The sequence below is a fragment of the Sinohyriopsis cumingii genome, chromosome 10, assembly GCF_028554795.1.
Source record: "Sinohyriopsis cumingii isolate HCF-2022 chromosome 10, ASM2855479v2, whole genome shotgun sequence".
NCBI lineage: Eukaryota > Metazoa > Mollusca > Bivalvia > Unionida > Unionidae > Sinohyriopsis > Sinohyriopsis cumingii.
Window position 1 is genome coordinate 79806648 of NC_142970.1, and position 24048 is coordinate 79830695.

At 36.4% G+C, this 24048-nt stretch overlaps 1 protein-coding gene across 1 annotated transcript in view; it reads left to right on the top strand.

Moving 5' to 3' along the window:
- Positions 1-23952, top strand: part of LOC149790459 (uncharacterized) — a 35381-nt gene extending 11429 nt beyond the window's left edge. Inside the window, exon 3 of the mRNA XM_089972518.1 lies at positions 1993-23952. Within this exon, the coding sequence (XP_089828644.1) occupies positions 2432-6970 (4539 nt within the window). The 5' untranslated portion in view covers positions 1993-2431 and the 3' untranslated portion in view covers positions 6971-23952. The remainder of the gene's footprint in view (positions 1-1992) is intronic.
- Positions 23953-24048: the final 96 nt, after the last annotated feature.

Consider the following 24048-nt stretch of genomic DNA (forward strand, 5'->3'; position numbering starts at 1 on the left):
CATTTTCTTACTTGCTGGTGAAAACAGTAAATTGTTACAAGTGGTGAAGCCATGAGGGACAATATAAAATGTTTTCATGTTAAGAGTTAAATATTCGTGTATCTGCTTGAAAAAAACCCAGATTATAGCATGTAGATTTTCTTTTTATTATATGGAAGGTAGAAAAAGTCATTTTGCTTGAATTTGTGAAATTACTTGATTAATTATTTAGGGCACTTACTTTTCATGAAATTATAATATTCATCTAATGCTTTAAATAATGTCTTTATGTTAAATTGTTTGGTTTTTCTATATCAGAAATAAAGCAAATATATTTTGTAAATGGATTTGTGTCAGATACATCACGTTTTGATAGTAACTTTAGGAATGACTTTCTGCTACCTCTGGAATCCAGTCCTCCAACAGACATGAAAATTCTATCTGTATGTCACACCGATAACTCTTACCGTCCAGTTCCTTTGCCAGAGTTATTGGGACTGCCCAGATGCTGACTCCTCCACTTGCTAATAATAGCCAGGTGGACTCCGAGGACAAGAACACCCCAGCCTGCCATTAGAATCTAATTCAGATCTGAATTCAAGAATGGTTAGAATAATACAGAAAGCTCTCTTGACAAAAATGTTGATAAATGAATTTGATGATTATTTGTACTTTGTTAATAGGCAGCCAACTGGGTCCATCTCCTCATTCATGATGAAAGTTGAGAATAAACCTGGCACACGGGTGAATTATACCCCACTCCCTCAGTAACTTGTGAACCCACTTTTAACCACGGGGTCAGGCATGGATCCCATTATTTTTACCAGAAAATACCAAAATAATGATCCTTATATCTTGAACTTGAAGAAAATTGTGATAAAAATTGGTAACTGAAACGTTGATATATCGTCGATGCATTGGTGCTCTTTCTATGAGCTGGGAGGTAGTCTTGGTCATATATCTTCCCTCCATCAGTTTAGAATCCAAAGATAACTAAGACAATAATGAACACAGACTGCAAGATAGTTCAGATTGGACAAATCCTGGATCAGTGATTTTCTTGATCACCAGATCAGTTACCAAACAGACATATCCAGAAATATCATAGCATCCCACCCCAAAACCATTCAAACACCCGAGATCACTAGTATTTTATCCTTGTCCAGGGAAGCACTTCCATCATGCCTGGCATTTGTCCAGGTTGCTTTGTGCAGAAAGAAGTTCCCATTACAGTCGTGGGGAGGATCCTGAGAGCCAGATGGCCCTTCACTCAGAAAGCATATTAGGGGACCTAGCCAGATTTTCAATGACTGTTGTCGCATGAATGATATCACATCACAATCAGTTTCCATTCCCCAACTGAACTAACTTTTTTTCCCTTTGAAGAAAAGAAGCCAGCGCCTATAACAATCAAGATACAGCATTCCATGATTTCAAGTTATTTCTACAACCTTGGCCTTTGAAAATAATTTCTCAGTAAACCCAGTGGAGTCATTTCATTTGGTGTGCACAATCAGTCCTCTTTCTCAGGATTCTGCTTGCATGACATGACATTACAACGATAATAGCTGAATCTTACAGAGCCTCCGGTTGCTGCCCAGACAGATATCAGGCCCTGCAAATAACAACACAATCGCACTCACAGGTATAACCAGTTAACTTTCACTGGATCACCCTACAAACTTAGAAACTTTTGAATTCAAAACAAATGCCAGTTGTGGGTACCCACAGGGTCATTTCTTGCACATGCACAATCACACAGATTCATTTGTGCTAACCAGTGTTAGGAGAAATTCATACTTCAAATACAGGGTGATCTGGATATAGTTTGGATGGGTGGGCTTTAATTATTTGTGTAAACATATCAGTGTGCTACCAAATGCAATTTGTTGTTTGTATTAAATGTTTTACTTATCAAAAACAATATTCACATGTAAGCTAAATAGTTTAAAATTGTGGCAGTTATGTTTATTTTTATTGTTGTTGATAATAACTTATTACTTACCATTTCAGATCTTTGGGTGTTTGCTTCCTTGCTAGTTCCTGGAAGTGCAAAGATGTAGACTGGATAAGAAACTGATGTTGGTAGTTTGATATCAGCAGTAATGGAACAAAATATAAGATACAAGTCAGCAAAGCAGGTCTAGACTGGTCGACTCCAAGATTACACCAAGCTTCTTTAATGTATCGGTACATATTTGATGGACAGTGGATTTAATAAAAGGGTGATTTCATTCATGTTTTATTAGAGCTGTGATGCATTTTGCTTTGAGACTTTTAGATTCTGTTTCATTGTGTAACTGGAATAGTGTAATGAAAACTAAATCCACAGAAAAATCTGAAAATCCAAGGTCTTCCCATTAATGATTACTTCAATCTAGAAAATCCAGAGAAACTGCAAGAATTTGGAAAAATTATTTCCCCTCTTGTGAACTATGAACCTTTGATAAAAATGAATGAGTATCCACAAAATGAATCAGAAACGTTTAGTGATCTGACTTCGGCAACAATGACTTCTACAACGTTTGTGAAACCAGAAATCTCAAAGAGTGAAGTTTCCATGGCAGCCAAGACATCTGAAAGTGTTGTTTCCATGGCAACAGATTTGTATGTTAGTGATGATTGTGGGAAACAAGAAACCTCAGATATTTTCTCAATGGCAGCTAGCATTTTCTACCAAGATAATGGAGACCCCTCTTTTAGCAGTGGCTTCACCTATGAACCCAATTATGTATATTTATCAAATGTCGACATTACTGTTCAAGGACATGAGCAACAGGGATCACAGCAATTTTGCCAAAATGAATCTGTAAATTCGATAAATTATCAGTATCCTGGAAACAATTCAAGTTCAGATGAGCCGAGTTTTGGTGGGCAGATCTCCCAAAACTTCATTTCACCCAACAGTCAGAGTGATTCATATTCTGGCAGCTATGGGAATGATGTGGCATCCAGTGATCAAAGTGGAATGTTCAGTCAAGGTTGTGACTCGAACGGAATATCTCAAGGTCAAGGTCAGAATCAGTGGACCTTTAACCCTGGTTTCGTTCATTCATATGGTAATGGAATAAGATCATCTGACATGAATCAGCAACAGGAATTTTGGATGCAAAGCCAACAGAGTTTCAGTGGAAATATGGGGTTTGGTGGGCATGGCAATGTGCATTTACCTTTTGACAATGGTGGTTTGAATTTCAATGCCAATATGAACCAGAATTTGCCCCCATTCTCACAAGTGCAGCCATATGGAAATCCTTTTGGTGGAAATGTAGCTGGTTATGGCATTGTACCAGGTCAGCAAGCAGTGCCTGCTTTCAGTGAGAACGAGAGAAGCTTTAACCCCAGTTTTGTTCCCAATTCTAGTCATTATCCCATCCCACCAAATGGTGGAACTGGCAAAAATGAAGGCAAAACTAGTTCAGATTCACCAAAAGGATCCCAGCGATCCAGAAACTCGGATTCAGATAAACCTTATGATTGTACTAATTGTGGGAAATCATTCAAGTCAGAGTGGTCATTAAAGAGACATGCCTTGGTCCACAGTGGTGAGAAACCATACAAGTGCAATATGTGTGACCAGCGATATGCAAGAAGTGACAAACTTAGATCTCATCTTCGAATTCATAACGTGACCGACACTAAGATTGATATCAAGGCATTCAGAGATACTACCAGAACTAGGACATCCAAAAAAGCTCGGAAAGACTTGCAGCAGATTCAGTCTGTGACAAATATTGGCCAAAATAATGTCCCTTGCAGTGATGGATCTGCCCAAGGTGGCCCATTACCAAATTTCTCCCAAGTGTTCAGCCCACCAGAAACTGTGACGTCCAGTTCAGAGTTGGCCATCACTAGAGGATGTGAAGTGCAAAACAACAACACCAATTCTGATAATTGTGTTTTACCATCTGAAGAAAGCTTTTCTATTAAAGAGGAAATATCCAGAAAGGAAGATGACTTAGAAAATTCAGGTAAGATGAAAGATATGTCTTGGCATGCATCAGATTCTAAAAATGAGAAATCGGTCATTGGGATAGAAAACAAAACTAAAACTGAGGTATTTTTAAAAACAAATGCTGAAAATCCAGCCCAAGGTAATGAAAGCAGCTGTCCATCACAAAATAAATGGCAGACTGTGACAGTTGCTGGAACTCAAGGCGAGCCTTTTCTCTTGTCTAGTGGTTGTGATAGTATTTCAGCCGTAAAAATGCAATCAAACTGCAAACCTTTGTCCACGTATGTGCCTGAGAAAAATGAAAGCAGCTGTAGTTCAAATTCTGGCGGTTGTGAGTTATCAAATGACGAAAATCTCGTTCATTCTTTAGCAAATAGTGCACGCGAGGCAAAAAGAACAAATAAAATGAAAAAGACAAAAGAAGAGCAGGACCAAAATTTTAAAGACAAACATGGAACTATTAATAATACAACTTTTGCGCCTTTGGAACGAAATACCAATCAGGAAGTAGAGAAGTCATCAACCATGAAAGTGGAAACAGATAAACATAGAAGCAGTCAACAGCATGAATCAGTAATAAAAATTATACAGGAGGTAATTGGTAAAATAAATCAGGAGAGTACTATTTCTTTTCCGGATGATCATCTTGAATCATCCGTCTTGAGAAAGGGACTAACTTTACATGAAATCAATAAGAACTCGACTCAGTTTCATATTGAGAATGATCTTGGAAGACGTGATCCAGATGGTGTACAGAATTCAAATGAGCTTAGTCAAAACAATTTTAATAGCCACAGAAATGCAATAAATCTTTTAGGTCCGAAGAAACCAAATAATCTTGATGCTCAGGAAAACGTTATAAAGCAGCGAAATGAAAAGTGTGTAAGTTTATGCTATGATCGGGAATGTACAAGCAATCCACATTTTGCAATGCAGGTGTTGATAGACCAAAATAAATACGTTCCTGAAATGAAAATGATGAGTCAGCAGAATAAGTGCAATCTTGAGGCAGGTGTGAATCCAGTGACTCAGAAGAGTGTGAATACCCTGAGTTTTGGATTAAGTTTGTTAAATCCAGAAAGTATAGGAAATCCTGATTTTGGACTTGACATGCTGAGTGAACATGACATCAATAATGCAGAATCTGAATTGGGATTGACAGCACAGCAGAATGAAACTGATCTGGATTCTGGATTTGGCTTGTTTAATCAACAGGGAATAGAGAATGCAAATCCAAGATATGTCATGCTGAATCCAGAAGGAATCGATGAAGCTGACTCTGGATTCAGTGGAATAACTCAGGAAAATGAAATCAAGACGATCATGAAAACCTTTGATTTAAATCCAGCTGAAATTAAAAAGGTACACACACAGTATCCTCTATCGGACCCAAATTCCATGTGTGAATCTTTAGGTTCAGTGAAAACCATTGATCAGACCCAGACAAAGGGAAAGAAATCTAAAAGTTCAAAGAAAAGAAAGAAAGATGATAAAAAAGATGAAGAAAAGAACAATTCTGTTATTGCATTGGCTAATAATTTGGATGATGGAAGTGTTGTGAAAGACAGAGGAGAGGCTAAGATGCCTCGAAAAAGGAAGGCTAAGGAGGCACATAGCTGTGATGTTTGTGGAAGACTTTTCACACAGAAGGGATCGGTTATTCGTCATCAGTTAGTGCACAGCGGAGAAAAGCCGTTTGAGTGTGATGTGTGCAGCATCAAATTTGCCAGGATTGACAATCTGAGAGCTCATAAGAAAACACATGGCATTTTTGAATCTTGGAATCCAAACCAAAAAGAAGAAATGGTTACCATGAACACGGACAAGAGGAGAAGCAAAAGGCATGGGAGGAGTGACATTAAGAAAGTAATTTCTGCACAAATTATGGATTTGAAAGCCCAAAAAGGAAAATGTGATGAATATAAAACAGGACTACAGTATGAAAAATTTGAAGTTATAACAGGAGAAAATCAGGAAGTGCATCCAGATATTGTTGCAATTAGTACGGCCATAAATTACGAGGCTGGCCATTTTAAGGACTTGCTGGTAAATGAGACTAAGACTGGCAATAATTTTAAAGATATAAATTTGTCTCATAGACACAAAGAACTCAGTCGGCAGATTACACTTTGTTCTCCAACTGAAAATATTTTTTTATATCAAAATATGGTTGAAAAGGGAAAGTCTTATAAAGGATCAGTAAAAAATAATCAGGTTGTGGGACACATGGGAAATGCCGTTAAGAAAAGAAAAAAAGATGCAAAAAGGAAAGTTTCAGTTACAAGGAATTGTGAGAAAAATGACCGAAGTCACCTTGGAAAAAAAAAGATTCAGAATCACAGATCTGTTAAACATATCCAAAGCAAAGAGGTTTTAAGAGATACAAGGACAAAGAGATCGGTAACTGATAAAAATCTCAAAAAGTCTGGGAACATTTGCCATTGTGGTCCCAATTCACAATCTCTGGGTTTATCTATTATATGGCAGAAATCGTATATTTGTTCTGTGTGTCACATGTCATTTGTGAACCTTTGTTCCACATGGAATCACATGTTCTCACACACCAGGCAGGACTCCACCAAATGTGAGATATGCAGTGAGAAGTTTTTGAGTGCACAAAAACTGAAGTGTCATCTTTTAAAACACATCTCTCGTGGGAAGGCAAGGCATAAGTGTGTATATTGTGGTTTTGATTCTCAATCCTCCAGAGGCTTAAGAAATTTGAGAGCTGCAAGAAAAAGCACCAGTGAGATCAAATATGCAAGCCAAAAACAAAAACAGTTTGTCAACTCCATGAAAGTGGCTGAAGCAAACTGTTATAAATGCAAGCTGTGCGGGAAACAGTTTCTTTGGCATAGTTACCTCAGATTTCATCTTCTAGGACATGAAGAGAAACTGAGCACTTTTAGAAAGACTTGGAGAAGGGAAAAAGTCAAGTTTGTACACAGATCTCAGGGTGTCAAAATTTATCAATATCGTGGTAATAAGATCTCACACAAGATGGCATCCAAAGTCAAATGTGAGAAAAAGTCTTGAGTGAAACCAGATTCACATTTGTCTGTAATTCTACACAGGATTGTTTAAAGTTCTTTATATAATTTGTTTTGCAAAAATGTATTGTTGCTAATTGCTAAAAAAATTGGTTACAACATCTTGCTGGTACATGTACTTTGAATAGCAAACACAGGGACCTGATTTTAAAATACAGCTATTTATTGAAGACCCCAAATGACCTGTTGCTTTGATCATCAGATTGAATTTATGTCGGGACATTGCATCTCCCCTCTACCTACCCCATCCCCATCTACCCATGTACAGTACTCCCTCATTATAATGCCATTCATAAGAATGATAAATGTGAACTGGCTTACAGGTGATATTACCTTAACATCAAGGTATTCTATACCATATCTGCCCTATAAAAGGGACTGCCTTGATACTGAGGTGCCTTCTAATAAGTTGTTGTTGTAATGGGGTTTAACGCCATTTTTCAGCCCAAGATAGGCTATACATGGCAGCCAGTATTAATGGTGGAGGAAGAACCCAGGAAAACCCTGGAAAGAACCACCGACCCGCGAAAAGCTACCGGCAAGCTTTCTCACATACCCACATTAGCCCCTTCTAATAAGTGAGTAATGTTTAAATGTATCCAGAGTAGACCCAGATTTAACACTGCATAATACATTGGTTTGAGTTTTCTTAGGTTCACCAACACTTTGAAGGTTACATCCATAGGCAAATAGAGTAAAATGCCTTGTCCAAGAGCACACTTGGGTAGTCTAACCTGGCTGGTCCACTGGTGGAAAGACACCAGGGTAGTCTAACCTGGCTGGTCCAATGGTGGAAAAACACACCAGGGTAGTCTAACCTGGTTGGTCCAGTGGTGGAAAGACACACCAGGGTAGTCTAACCTGGTTGGTTCAGTGGTGGAAAAATGCACCAGGGTAGTCTAACCTGGCTGGTCCAGTGGTGGAAGGACACACCAGGGTAGTCTAACCTGGTTGGTCCAGTGGTGGAAAACACACAAGGGTAGTCTGACCTGGTTGGTCCAGTGGTGGAAAACACACAAGGGTAGTCTAACCTGGCTGGTCCAGTGGTGGAAAGACACACCAGGGTAGTCTAACCTGGTTGGTTCAGTTGTGGAAAAACACACAAGGGTAGTCTAACCTGGCTGGTCCAGTGGTGGAAAGACACACCAGGGTAGTCTAACCTGGTTGGTTCAGTTGTGGAAAAACACACAAGGGTAGTCTAACCTGGCTGGTCCACTGGTGGAAAGACACACCAGGGTAGTCTAACCTGGCTGTTGTGATGGTGGTCCACTCCCTTCTCATCTTGAGTTCAATGCTGTAATCACTGAACCACCTCGGCTGTTGTATCATGTGATCAGGCTTTACAGTGTTCCCTTAAAATGTAAGTAGAATGAACATCATAAACCATAATTTGCTGGTGCATTTTGTGATAACAGATCTGGGTTTGTGCTGCTGGCCTGCTGGTGCTTTATGTAATGGCAGTTTTGGATCTGTGCTGTTCACATGCTGGTGCACTGTATAATGGCAGTTTTGGATCTGTGCTGTTCACATGCTGGTGCACTGTATAATGGCAGTTTTGGATTCTGTGCTGTTCACATGCAGTTGCATTATGTAATGGCAGTTTTGGATCTGTGCTGTTCACATGCTGGTGCACTGTATAATGGCAGTTTTGGATCTGTGCTGTTCACATGCAGTTGCATTATGTAATGGCAGTTTTGGATCTGTGCTGTTCACATGCTGGTGCACTGTATAATGGCAGTTTTGGATCTGTGCTGTTCACATGCTGGTGCATTATGTAATGGCAGTTTTGGATCTGTGCTGTTCACATGCTGGTGCATTATTCTAAAGCAGATCTGGATTTTTTGGTGTGTGCATGCTGGTGCATTGTGTAATGGCAGGTCTGGGTAAACGCTGGTCCCATGCTGGCACAGTATGTGATGGCAAATCTGGGTTTCATGCTGTTTTCATACATTAATTCAGTAACTGATCTGGGTCTGTGCTGATTACATGAAAGCATATCAGGGTTTATGCTATTTGCATCATGTCATCAGTTTGGAAAAATGTATTTTTACAGATGGATCTCTGGATTCATTGAATCAGGATCTGAATGTATGCAGTTAAATCTGATCAGTATGTGCATGTGTATTTTAAATGTAAAAACATTTATTGAAACTAGGAAAACATGTGCCTTGCCGGTTTCATGCGGCCAGAATAAAAGTACCCAAGCAGGAATTGCAATACATGGGGCTGAATGCGAGATAAAGAATGCCACAATTAAAGGTTGCCTGTCTTAAGAGACTACAAAATTTGATTTTGTATTGGAGACTTACAGTAGTCAAAAGTCTGTAGTAAAAAAAACTTCTCTTAATAGATGCACTTTTGAGGGGAAACAGTGCTCATGTCTGTTCTCATAGGACAAGTTTCTCTGTATAGGGTGTGGTGATGGTGGTGTTTCTTATTTTGTTGCATAACAACACGAGTATAGTCAAACCTGTCAGTGGCTGTCAATAGAGAAAACTGGCTACACATGTTTGTTATTGGTTTTTGACCAAATACCATGTACCAGATATCAGTGTCATTATTATTTTCATTATGATGATTATTATCATGTTTCACACTGTCCAACAAAATCCTAAATTATGCATATGTATTCTTCTTTCCCGAACTTATCTTACACAATATTACTGTATCCTGCTGTCTTTTAATCCATCGTTTGGATTAAACAATCATGGACTTTAAAACGAATCGCTGATCTTTGTTTTGTTCACCATGATGAATCACTAATTTCACTACTGATATGACTGTAAAACAGGACTGATGGACTGGTCAGCAAGCTTGTGTAAAATTCTGCATGGAAAAAGCTGTTCACACTTCAGAAACAAATCTGAATTAGCCAGTTCCTTAACTTGGCAAGATAAAAAAAAACAGTCAGCTTATGCAGGAGGCTGTGATGAATAGAGGATCAAAACAAGTTTTGTATGGCTGAACTTTGTGATCCATGAATCAAAACTGTCTGCCTTTACAGACAAATTTTAAATATTGGATGACCCCTGATCCTAATGAAAAGGGATGTAACTCGTATCTCTTTTCAAAGATCATCTGCATCAGAGATTTTAATTAACAGATGAATAGATGAAACTATACATGTCACAAAAGGTGACTTTCATTTCTGCTGTGACAACAAGGCTACGTTTTCCACCATCCAGCAAACAAATTGCATCAACTGACTACCATAAGTAATAAAATTGCCATGCAAATTTGATATTGACACTTTTAAGTTACAAGAGAGGTAAAGAAATATCTACACATTGAGTCACATGATATTCCTTTATCTAAACAATACCTTCATCATGAAACAAAAGTTAGTTTGCAGAGACATTGGCTGATGGCAGTGAGAAACCCTTCTTTCATTAGGAAATACCTGACCGCTTATAGTAGTAAACCATTGAATACATGACATTTACATAGGAAATTTGCTAGAGAGAAATTACAGTTCCCTTTGAATCCAGGTGTCCATTACGTAAAGGTGACTGTTATAACTGGTTTTACTGTTGGTATTTAAGTAAAGTGCCTTGTCCCAGGACAAACCACAGTAACTGGTCCAGGACTATCTGATGGTAGGATTTGAACTTGCACCCTTGTAGTTGCAAGTCTAACTTGTTAACCACTGAACAATTATGGTTTTCTTTTTATAATGAAATGCTGTGTAAATATACTGCAAACCCACTTTTATTATCATTCAATTTATTTTGGAAGAATCTGGAATGGAACTGTATTATAAAAATTAATAGCCAGAGTTCTTTTTTTTTCTTCTTCTTTCCATGCAGTGAAATAGTATGATGTTCAAAATCATGAAAGCAAGTAGCTGTGAATGCAATTCATGCAGTAGGTTTTCAGAATTTCATTTCTTTGCTACTTTTATGTATAAAAAATTCTGGCATGTATTAATTTAATTTATATTCATATGGTTGACATTCCCAAAACTTCAGACATCATTCTTCACAATGGAGGCAGCAAAGTGCATGCAATCTCAGTGTTCATTTTTAGGCTGGGCCATTGACTCGTGTTTTTCATCTTTGGTGCAAGAAAGTTGCCTTTATGGAATATAGAGAGATTATTACAGTTGATTGTAGACTGGCAGAATCAAGTGTACCCGAGTCTGGTTTACTGAATATAGGCAATTGATTGCCATAAAAGCATTTTCATTGGCTAAGAAAAATAGCTTGGGCACAAATCAAAGCACATGGTCTATAAATTTGAATAGAACATGCAAAGAGCATTTGAAATCACTACTGGAAAACTCAGCTGCATTTGTTTCCAAAGTAGTATACAAGGGAGAAAATTGTAGATGCAAATACCCCAAGTAAATTCTAGTGGGAATGGTTTGTCAAGCATGAGGAATTCAAATACCAGGCTGTATGGGAAACCTGTGGCAGAGATAACTAATAATGATGCATATTATTTTTTAAAAATTGGGGGGAATAAGTGACAGGTATGGGTTTTAGCTGCCATTGTTTTCTCTAAATAACCCCACTTTTGGACCTGGTATGGTTTCAGATCAACCTCTTTTTCTATTTCGTAGGACAAATAGTGCAATTTGACTAAGAAATATGAAGCTGTTCTGGAGTAATGGGACTGGACTTTGGACCTAAATTTCACCAACAGAACTCAACTATAACTTAAGTTTTAAATCCATTTATCTAATTGGATGAAATTTTAAGTATGACATAAATTTGGTCTAAGGTATAGGTTTAACTTGAATACGTGTTTTTTAAATTTGAATGGTTGGATGGGTTCTAACAGCACTTTTAGCATGTTATTGGTCATATTTTGATGAGGAAATAAGAGCTTAGTGTTTTTCCCATGGCAGCTAACCAGTGCTGGCCTGGGTGAGGATCAAACCCATTAACATTGGATTTTGAGTACAATGCTGTTCCAACTGACCTACCAAGGCTGTCTTGTGAAATTATGTTCAGATCATAAAATGTACACAGCTTCAGTTTGTTGTAATTCTTTTACTTTCACATATTCAAGCTGCTTTCCGTGATCATGCAAAATTAGCATGTTTAATGAGGTCCCCATCTGACGATGAATAGTGAAACAAATATCAGATGATCTGAAAATTTATGGGAATTTTGGAATTGGAAACTTGTTTATAGCCAAATACTGTATCTGCCATTGGTGAGAGAAGTGGAAGTACGTTGCATTCCTCAATTGTATCTGCATTTTTGCAGATATATTCTGATGGGTCTTGTCTGTCTCTCCATCAGTGTGTGTCTCTGTCCACTGTTTTCCTGGTAACCTGGACTCGATCTGCACCAGTCGAGGCGGAGTGATCTTGTCGTAATCAGTAAGAGGAAGATGAAGATGAGGATGAAGGTTTCAGATCCTGGATGCAGCCCCCAGGGAAGGAAGGGGTGGGTGGCAGTAGGTAATATTGACTATTCCTTGTAACCGTAACTCCATCTCACTGACTGAGGGAGGGTTCACCTTCGCAAGTCAAACGGTATGAAATGATATCTACAACTTGGCAGATCAAGCAGATATTTTAGTGCTTTGTCCTAGCGACATCTGTTAGAGTTAATGAGTTGTCTCCCTTTGTATGTAATTCCAACTGACCAATAGTGTATTAGTGGTGCCTTGTATATCGGCTGAATCGGTGGAGGCAATTAGTACTTTTTAAGTTTAACATAAAAAATGTGACTGTACCAGAGAGTAAACATTACAGGTGTATTTGAGTGAAAGGTACAAACACGGTCCAGCAGTGGAAAATTGCTTAGTTATGAATCCTTTGAAGTTGTGTGCTCCCCTTGTCATGATTGCGTAGGAACAGTGTTCAGATTTTAACAAGTTAATCTGATTGGATGGCAGGGCTTCCTGTCGCATCAGTGAAGTTCACAGACCCGAAGCACAAATATCTGCTTGATATGCCAAGAGGTAGCTAGGGTTAACATATTGGAACCTTGGCTAGCAAAGATGAGGGAGGATGCTCATGTTTGGTGAGACGAGTAAATGATGAAGGTTTTGAATCTTGAGTGCAGTCAGGGGAGGGGGTGTTTGAGAATGGGGATTGGATGGGGGGGGGGATAAAAAGTAGTTATTATGATGGCTTACATTAGTTATTTGTCACTTGTTTTTTAAAATCCAGTTTTGCAATTTATCGATGAGTCTGTCGTCAATAAAGTTCAAGGCAACAGGTTATTTCTTTGTGAAGTAAATTTTTTTAGCCTATTCAACTACTGTGAAAAAAAACATCACGCCTACATTTATGTGCAAATGGGGTTTTCCCTATCTACCATATATTTTGTTGTAATAGTCTTTGCACCTTCTTTCAATGATCTGTGTTCATTATTCCTATGTACCTGTCAATGATTTTCCTATAAAAAATGATTTTTTAAAAGAAAATGTAGTTTTCATATATAGAGAGATTATTGAATAGTTTTTATGGATTGAAAGTATTTTAAGAGGCAGCAAATTGTTGTATGTAAATGTGTGAATTCTGATTTTTCTGCTTATTTTTAAGTAACAATGCATGAGTGGTAGATTTTATTTTATACTTTTATATGCAACTAGACAGTTATTTTTTAGGGTTATTTTTGGCGAAAATGTTTGAGTGGCTAATGTGCATCCAGTATTTGTATGTTTGTACTTGAATACGATAGTGTTCCATGTATAGAACATGTATAAAATTTGCAATCTATCAGTCTGCACACTTGAAAAGCCATAATGTTATATTTTGTATGTTTTGCTATATAAAAGCGTGGCATGACAAAATGGGTGTTTCTTGTGTCACAGAGGGTTAATCATATGATGGCTTTTAGAATTGTTTCAAATAATACGTACTGTATTATAGTTTTCATACGATCAGATCAGTTACTTTTATGTTCTGATGTTCATATTGGGAAGTTTATATTCTGAATAATTTGTTTTAAAAAATTGTAATTTAGAATTAGCAGAAAATTATAGACATTACTTTTTTAAATCTAGTCTTTGAATCAGTGGTGGTGTTGAAGTATGCCTTACAGATGTAGAAATAGATTTTTTTCTCGTACATTTATTTTGCATATTGTGTATATGATTTTAAGATTTAACTCCATAATTATGGAGTTTACGTACAAATTAAATTACTTATTGTTGTTTAAGCCAACATATTTAAGTGATGAATCTCCAAGTTACATAAGAAGGAGCTATACGGTTTTAAATTACATGTGCTCTTTTGCAGGCCAAAAAAATAAAGGTTTTCAAGGTTCAAATTTTTGAATAGTTGCCATAAATTCTGTACTGAGAATAGGAAAAGTATTTGCATGATATCTTACCTGTATGTGAAAACTAACAGTATCATTTGGGTAAAAACCTGTTGGGAATTGTCATGTTGGATAGCACTTTGAAAACTGCCGTACAAGATTATTTGTTATGACATCACCATAGGTTACACTGGATGAAAAAACCTATTGTCCAACAGCCTGGGACGGACAGTGTGAACATTTTGCTGTGCAAGTAAAAAAAATTCCATCACTTGCCAGAATTTGGTGTAGAATATTTGGTTAAAGTAAATAGATTTAAGCTATTTCACAAGTTTTCTTTCCTTGCAAATTGGTAACTTTAGGATTTTTACAGCCGGTGTTGACAAATATTTTTGACCAAGTTATTTGTCCTTAATCATGACATTTGTTATCCTCAGTTCAGCTTTTAGTGAGGGCATAATAATTTGATGCCATGTGGTGTGTAATTTTTTAAAAAATTTGCCTGTTAAAGTTTTTTTTTCTTCCTCACCTTTTTTAATTTTCTGGCAGAGATATGACCCTTTGAACATATTGCACTTATGCAGCTGTTATTTTTGCTATTTCTACAGCTGTACTATCATCGACAAATTTAGATGCTACTGCATGTTCATGTTTGTATGGTACAGTATTTAGTAAGGCATAATTTTTTGGGGATAATTTTTTTTTGGATTCAAGGATCTTATGTGATGGCTTGTTGTCTGCCATCTATCATCTGTCCATTAGTACAAGGTCGTGATTGTTACTCCTACTTTGTCTTAAATAAAAATTATATGAATATAACTGCCCAAATTTTAAAGAATCTCTAAACAGCTTGTCCTAAATAGATGGCCATACTAACATATTAAGAAATTAATTCCTTTTGTGCAATATATATAGTTGTTGCTATATGCGCATATATGCTGATCTGAACTCTAAAATAACTGCCTTGACGACCATCCTGAAAATCTTGGTTTCAGTACTTCTGATGAATGGAAGGTCATGTGGACATGAGGATTTCCCAGAAGCAGCTATTACAGAACATTATGTACCTGGTTCTGAATGAAAATGGTGTTTGTCAGACATCCAACATGGCACCCAAGTTGCCCTTTGGAAAATCATGTTATCACTATTCTTGTGTTATTACTCCATTTGCATGAATAATTGCATTGGCATGGTTTATTTTTTACTAAAACACTTCTTGCAACATTTAATAGGTTCTGAATGAAAATGGTCAGAATATCTTAACCTTTGTTAAGGGGTTTAAAATAACATGACGTAACTGCCACATTTTTGTACAAGCCTGAGCTTTTTGGTTGTATGGGCTTTTCAGCATAACAATATCTAGTAGGAATGTATATTTATCACATCTAGTGTGTGGATATACCTGACGAATTGTTTGATTGATGACACTAAAATAACTGTTTATTTTTTTTACATAAAATTATTTAGTTATAGATTTATTTAAAAGTCTATCGAGACGAGATATCAGGCTCAATGGTTATGATTATTAACAAAAATTCTCCAGCACTTGCCCGTAGCTTGTGAACATGTTAACATGCACAAAACAAAATTTGCTACAAAATAGGGTTTTCGGTTCTCTGCTGTTAAGACGAAGAAATGGTGTGATCTTTGATTCCTGAAGTTCTTTTTGGCCATGAGAGTGTCAGTTTGCAGAAAGGTTGAGAAAGTCATGAAGCTAAATGTCATTTCTTGCAAAACCATGAAATTTACTGAATACACTATAGTATGTGACCTTTCACATACTTGGACAAGTTATTACTAAAACCTGTTGGAGCCCTGAGTGGCCGAGTGGTCTAAAGCGCTCACTGTTCCGGATCACTGCCATCTCACCTCTGCCTGCGTGGGTTCGAGTCCAAGGCTCGGCTAGCGTGGGTACGTGGGAAAGCCTGCCAGTAGCTTCTCGTGGGTCGGTGGTTCTTCCCTGGGTTTTCCAGGGTTCTTCCTCCACCAGTTATACTGGCCGCCATGCATAGCCTATCATGTGCTGGAAAATGGCGTTAAACCCTACAACAACAACAACTAAAACCTGTAACCTTATTGTTGGTACTAATAGTCAAATTGCATAATGATCGCCCCCCCCCCCCCCCACCATTATATTCAGTTGATCCTGCTTGAAAATGATGCACATCTGACCTGACAAAATTACTGCCTCGACAACCATCTTAAAGTCTGATTCTGGTTACTTCTGAATGAATGGTTGTATTATCATGGGGCTTCTATAGAAATGCTGCTCAGGATTCGTAGTCGCTCCTCAATGAAAATGGTGCCAATTTCACCAACCACATGTTGTGGCCTTTCTCAGGTTTTATTCTTGTTTCCATTTTTGCTTGAAATCGGGGATGGAAATGCATTATGGGGGTTAATGAAAATGACAGGCATGTCTGTTTCTAAAAGGGTTTTCATTGAGCTGGATGTTTGGGTGTATAGCAGATGTTTTGGTTGACTATTTTGCCTGCACATGTGCAGAAGGGTGAAAATTGACCCTTTATTTTGCATATTGGCCCTACAATTTTCATGTCCTGGCCCCATATTTCCACAAAATTTGAATTTACTTTTTGCAGAGGTTCATCTGCCCTTGTGCAATTTGGACTGGTCTGCTTTAGATCTAAGGCAACCTCCAACCTGGCAACCGTAAGGACCATTTTTACAAATTTTTTATATAGCTACCACTTGTTGTTTTCACAGAATGCATCTTGCATTTTGTTGTTGGTACTGGTTGCGCAGTTCCGACCACTAACGAGGCTGCATTATTGTAAACGAGTTTAAAACCAGTCTTGACTTGGGGATTCATGACCAAGATCACTTATCCCATTTTTGTACATCATTGAACTTGCTGACATGTACAAATAAATTTTGACTAGACTTTGTATTTAGTTGAAATTCAGTAAACAAGTTGATGTAATAACTTGTGAGCATGATAAAAAACAGAAGTAAGGATTTTCACCAAAACCCGTTTATGGAAGAACACTGTGAATGATGCAGAATAACACCTTGAATGATGCATGTTCATTGGTAACAACTTAAGTTCTTGAACTATAAACAGCTTTTGTGTACAGCTGTTCAAAAGAACATTAACAAGGGAATTTAATCAAGCTTGGCATGTTTGTATATCTTGATGGCATTTAAGACAAGTCTGCAGGAAGATCAAACATGATTAAGAACTGGATTTATCATGGATTCCTACAAATTCATTCAACCAGTATAGCGTTAGTCCCTTTGAGGCACTGACTTTTGTTTCTCTTTACTATAGTCTGATCTTCAGTTGTTTTTTTCTCTTCATTATGTAAATAATTTTACTAGTATTCCACCTGAAAATTGTATACAGTAGCATGTAGATTGTATGGATAGTTCGCTTGTATGGACTTTCACAATATCACCGGAAAAGTTACATAAGAAATTAAATTAAATTAAATATCCCTACTGCTGATTTTTTGGGGAAAATTTGTCTTATATAGATGGTTCAGATAATTGTTTGGGTATATTTTGTAATTGTTATCAGAAGAGGTCATTATTTGCTTTGGTCTGCCTGTCCTCAGTATTAACAATAAAAGTATGCATAATTGGTTGAATTTCCTGCCATTCACATTCTTCATTGAAATGCTTTTTAAATTGTTGGAGAATGATAACAGCATTACCCTGCCTCCCCTTCAAGACATGGGTATTGTTTTTTCACTAGTGACAGTGCTGTTAACTGCAATATGATTCTATGTTGAAGTGTTGTCTTAAGTATGTTTAGGTCAGAGAGGAGGGGCCTGGTAGGAGAGCACATTATAGCACATGTCCCAGGTGAGAAATAATTCTTCATGGAACCCGTGTGCACTGTTACTGACCGCCATTAGCATGATTGTAATGTACGTGTAAGAAAAATGAAATTTATTTCACGGGTATGATCCAGTATGAGGAGTGGTTTACATCATATTCTATTTTTATCTTTAATGTCCCACATATATGTAAATTCAATGAAATAATGTTACTGTACATGCATACATATCACACTCTAAATTGAGCTGGATTCCTGTAGGGAACTTAAGACATGCATTTACAAATGTATACATTTTTCCATTTTTATTTCTTCAGTGAATAAATAGTTTGCAATATGTATGTTCTTAGATTTTTAGAGTAGGTATTATATATATATATATATACATATATATTTTGTTGTAAGGTGCTTTAATTTTATTCTTTTCATTGTTAATCTATATGTGAAATGTATACATGTACATATATCTGTGCAACTAGCTCGACTTTTGTCTCGCTTTTTAAGCATAGGCGAGATATATGTGTCACTTTCAGCTGGCGGCGGAGACGTTGAAAGCATTATGACAAGCTAATCTCCACAGCATGGAACACTCACATGTATTGTAATAAAAGTTAACTTGTGCGTTCATCATAGACTTTCATTGATGGAGATCATTAGGTCACAGTGACATACATTTTATGGTCAAATGAGTAATTGGGTTTTTGGTCAAGTACCAACAGATTATACAGGATGATATGTTATATGTCAGTAGAGATTTCACTATTCCAGATTCTTTGAATCAGAATTGAAATTCAAATGAAATTCTATTTTGAATGAATTTATGTTATTTGTTAATTAGCATTTGGTGTGAACTTTGTTTTGAAAGACAGAAATAAAGAGGATTGATAACCAAAGTAGTTGAATAACTGGTTACAGTAAGTATTAATATCACCCGGAATATGAACCACATTACTGACATGAACATGTGTCTTTTTAGGGAGCAGTCGTTATTTATACGGGAAGAGCATATGGTGGTTAATCATGCAGTATAGAAATTCGATTGTCTCCATAGAATATCATACTCTATTATATGACATATAATTCTACACAAACCTAAGTTTGTGTGAAAAAGTGTACCATACATTTCATTGAGTGTATCCAAAAAAGTCATACTGGTTTTTATTTAGTTTATGCATTATTTTTTCTTTTATCAAGGTAAAAATTGATTTTGGCTGTTTTTAAATGTGAGCTATTGATCAGACTCAAACATGTTTAATACTGTCAGTTGTTGATCAAATTCATCTTTTGTATGTACTCACTTAATAGGTCTAGTCCAGTTTGGTTGATGCAGTTTGCCAAGAGTAATCAGTAGAACAAAACAGCATGGACCTTGATCTGCTGGTGCATTATGCAATGGCAGATCAGGGTCTATATATTTTGCAACTGGACTCGACCTACAAGTGTGTATGTATGGAAAGACAGGAAATATTATACATTTTACTTGTAAAAATGCCTTCAGTTTTTAACTTTTTCATTAGATTACATATGTCACCACAGAACAAAGTTTTACATGTACATAATTCTTGTATATTATTGATCATTTTTTAGCTATTTACAGTTTACAAATTAGGATCAGATATGTGCAGAGTGGAAAACACAAGGGATGCAACTCTTGCTGCACTACTTCCCCCCCCCCATGTTTTCCATGTGACCATATGTGTAGCAGTGAAATCAAATGTTGTTAGATCCACATATCTGTATACTATTCTATGCATAATACACCAACAGTGATGTTTCTTCTTCTAGTTGTTATAGAGATAATGCTGCATCATGTTCTTATTCTATGCTGCACATATGCTGAGCTTTTAAATCTCAAAGATTTTCAATGTTCATCAAAAGCAGGTTGTGAAAATTCTACACTATTTTTGAGTTTTCTCAAATATATATTTTTTTCTCCATGTCATTATTTGTTAAAAAAAAATCCTGCGGATTGTACAGTTTAGTATGGCAGCATGTGCTGCTTGTTTCTTCTCACCTTGGTATAGGTGCAGAGTTCCTCCCCCCCCCCCCCCGAGCCTCCACCACCCAAAGGTCACAAGGTCCGTATGTTTTTACGTCTTTTTTTTAATTACCATTCTCAGAAGAGGCCTATTATTTTATAAGGCTGCTTTCATGTCACCATGGTTACCTTGATTTGATTCTGTCCTATACGTCCTGCTGTTCTCAGGATAGCTAGTTCATTGTATTACGAATATGTCCATTTGTTCTTCCCAGACTGGTTAGTTAGCTCTGTTACATGCATGTCCATTGGTTCTTTCCCTGGGATAGGTAGCTAACTCTTACATGTATGTTCATTGGTTCTTACTGGGCTGGCTGCCCATGTCCATGAATTCTTCTAAGGCTGAGTTTTTTAAAACATGTCTATCAGTCCTTCTAGGGATATCAGGTTAGCTCTGTTATGCAAAAACTATTTGACATGATCATAAACAAATGAAGTTTCATTGACATCTACCAGTGCATGTTTATATAACCTGAATTGATTTTCATGCTGTTTAAATGTTTATTTGTTTATATTATTTTAATGTTTTACATCAGCCTTATGCACTTTTTGGGCTTTTGACTTTTCTTTCAGTGGTGAAAACATAAGCATGTCTTTGCAAAAGCAGTAGACTTGAGCAGGTGATATCTAAATCGATAGATCTTGGCAAATGATATCAAAGCCAATAGACCTAGGCAAATGATATCAAAGCCAATAGACCTAGGCAAATGATATCTAAGCCAATAGACCTAGGCAAATGATATCTAAGCCATTAGACCTAGGCAAATGATATCGAAACCAATAGACCTAGGCAAATGATATCTAAACCAATAGACCTAGGCAAATGATATCTAAATCAGTAGACCTTGGCAAATGATATCTAAACCAATAGACCTAGGCAAATGATATCGAAACCAATAGATCTAGGCAAATGATATCTAAACCAATAGACCTAGGCAAATGATATCTAAACCAATAGACCTAGGCAAATGATATCTAGTTCAATTTACATGTCTGTATGCATATGTTGATGATCTGACAAACTTTGTCCAAATATGATTTCACACTTATTTTTTTGCAGTCTGTTATTAGTGAAAAAAGCTGTTTAGGAGAACTACAGGCAACCTCTTTAGAAGGCTCTGACTTCATAGAATGTTCTGATTCAGTTATTTGTAAAGTGCAAATTGCACAGTCTGAGATCCACCATCATTTGATGAACTGGCAGATCTGGGTCTGTGCAGTTTGTTAGGAGTAATTAAAATCAGATCTCCACTACCCTATGTGAAGGTCTGAGTGACCACTAAAAGGTTTTGTTCTGGTGACCTATATTGTTACCATATTTGCTAATTTTATCAGCCAATCAGATGAAGTTTTATATCTTCACGTTGGGAGACTTAGCAGTAGGACGGAAGATTATCAATGTGTGCCATATGATTTGATTCACCTTTAGGTTTCTAAAAGCTGCATTTCCATTGGCTGATTCAAAAAGAAATCCGGAACATGAGCCTAAGTGGCCGCTGTCAAATCTTCACTTAGGACAGTGGAGATCTGATTTGAATCAGATAGTAGAACAAACAACATAGTCTGATCTGCTGGTGCATTACGCATTGACCCTTTAGGATCCATGTTGTTTGCAGTTGGACTTGACTTTATGTATAGTAAACTTGCACGTGTGATAGATAACTGTTGCATACATTTTGATATTTTCACAGAAAAAAAATCAATAGCCACATCCAGTACCTTCATAGTTTTGAATTAATTATGCCCAATTGTTTTCTTCATGGCTGTATTATTTTTGGTATTGTTTGTCCATTGGGAATCTGTTCATTTGTAACAAGTTCTTTTTTGGTAGAGTAACTCAGTTTAGTCAATGACTAATGACCCGATTTATAAATAGCAGTCAAATTTTGTGAACAAAAAAGTCATCACCAAAAAGCATGTGCAAAGTTGTATTTGGACCAAGTTGTTTACATCGTGGTGCCATGAAATAATTCTTCAAGTTTTATCGTGGGTGGTGGGTGGTAGCATTTAGGACTAACAGACTATTTTGGCTGCGATCTTTTTACAAACGCAAATTTTATTTTTAAATTTAATTGTTCCTCATGCTTAATTTAAAAATTACTGCAACTATTTTATGTAAAAATATATATATGTAATATCAGTACAGATTTGTTTTTGAGAACTTTTGAAGTGTCACAAGACTTTACAGCCAAATAAAATTAATTTGGTAGGTTTTTCTTGTTTTCAGCTAGGTCTGTTGGCTTATCCTTCCTTGCACTTTGGCATAATGTCTGTTCTCTTTTACTAAATATGGTTTGTATTATTAATAACAGTAACAGACTGCAGAGTCTTTACTATAATTAGTCAAGGGAAGCAGCTAAAATTTAGACAAATGATTAGACCCTGATAGTGGTTATCTCTCTTGTTCCTCTTCAGTAACTACTTGACACTACATTGGCTCATATTGTTGCTTACAATTCATCTAAAAATCTTAAGTACAATATACAATAATTCAAGGGAGGACACTCCTCCCTTTCTCTTGCAACCAAGCTAAAACTCAATTCTGACAAATTAGGCTTCACTTGTGTACCTATATCCTCATTTTCAGTCAACCAGTGAAGGGACATTATTCCATTCATGGTGTTGCACTTGCATGTTAAGTGGGTGTGATCATGTCCATTCCATTAGTAATGTTGAAAAATTTAATGGCATTCTTTGAAGGTTGAATGGCAAGTTGAATTTGATGTAGGCCTCAAAAGCGGAGTCTCTGAGCTAAAACATCAGTGCCAACGTTTTTTATCTCACTTTGCGAACTGTTCTTAAGATATATGTCAATTTTTAAATAGGTCACAGGAGAAATAGAAATGTTCTCCCTTGTATTATTAAAAATGCAATACAGACCTGTAAGAAATGATACAAGCCTCTGTGCTTAGGCATAGTAAAATATTTTTAAATAGAAATTGCAGAAAAACTCTGGCAGTATTGTTTCAGATATTAATATAAATTCTATTGTGACATGTAAAGAAGACTATAAATAGTGTCAAGAGTAGTTAGAGCAATATGTTTACAGAAGGATGAGCAGTATGTTCATACATCGAATCACATGTAAATCAGTATACCTTAAACCAACCAGGCTATCAGTATTTTCAGTACTTTGATTAGTGTGGAAAATACTATATTACATTAATGTCCTTTTAATTTGTTTTTGGGTAATTATTGATTTATTTTTGGTATCCAGCATCAAAGGCAAGTTCAAATGAAACAATCCAGCAATAACAGGAAAATAATTGCAGATATTTTCCAACAATTTATCATTGGAATATTTTGAACTAATGTATATAAGAATTTAAAGAAATTAAATCAAAGGCTGAGAAGGGATTGTGCCTTTTTGGTTGTGCTTTGAGCCAGAAGGATTCAAACTGAAAAAAAGGATCAGGATGCAGAAACGATAAAAGAATTATTGTCAGGATAGCTATGCAGAGAAAAAAAATATATGGTATTATATTTGAGTCTTTTATTCACCAAGTTGGTACAGTTTAATATGTTAAAAAGACAGAAGACAACGAAAGAATGAACTTGTACTAGAATTATTTTGCAGAGAAAGAGAAGAAATGTTCTTTTGATAGTACAGGGAACTTTGATGGAATCATTTGCAGAGTTGGAGAGTTTATTTGAAATCTGTATTTTTAATAGATCTGTGTTGAAGACTGTGCTGTATGTTTTACCTCATTTATTTTTATATGTATCATTTAAAAAAGGATTTTTTTTGTGGCACCCCACTGTAGCTTACTCTTGCAAAGTACTTTTATACCAAATGTGTGTTTCTATATTATAATGATTGTATACAACTTTTGACATTCTGAATGAAATATTTTGTACATTTGCCATATTGATTGCAAATATACTAGCATTAAACATTTTTGCAGATTTTTTATCTTTTCTTTGTTCTCATTTTGTCCGCCATGAAGATATAGTATACATTTTATAGAGCACTGTACAATGTATGTTGCATGATTTTCTCTTCG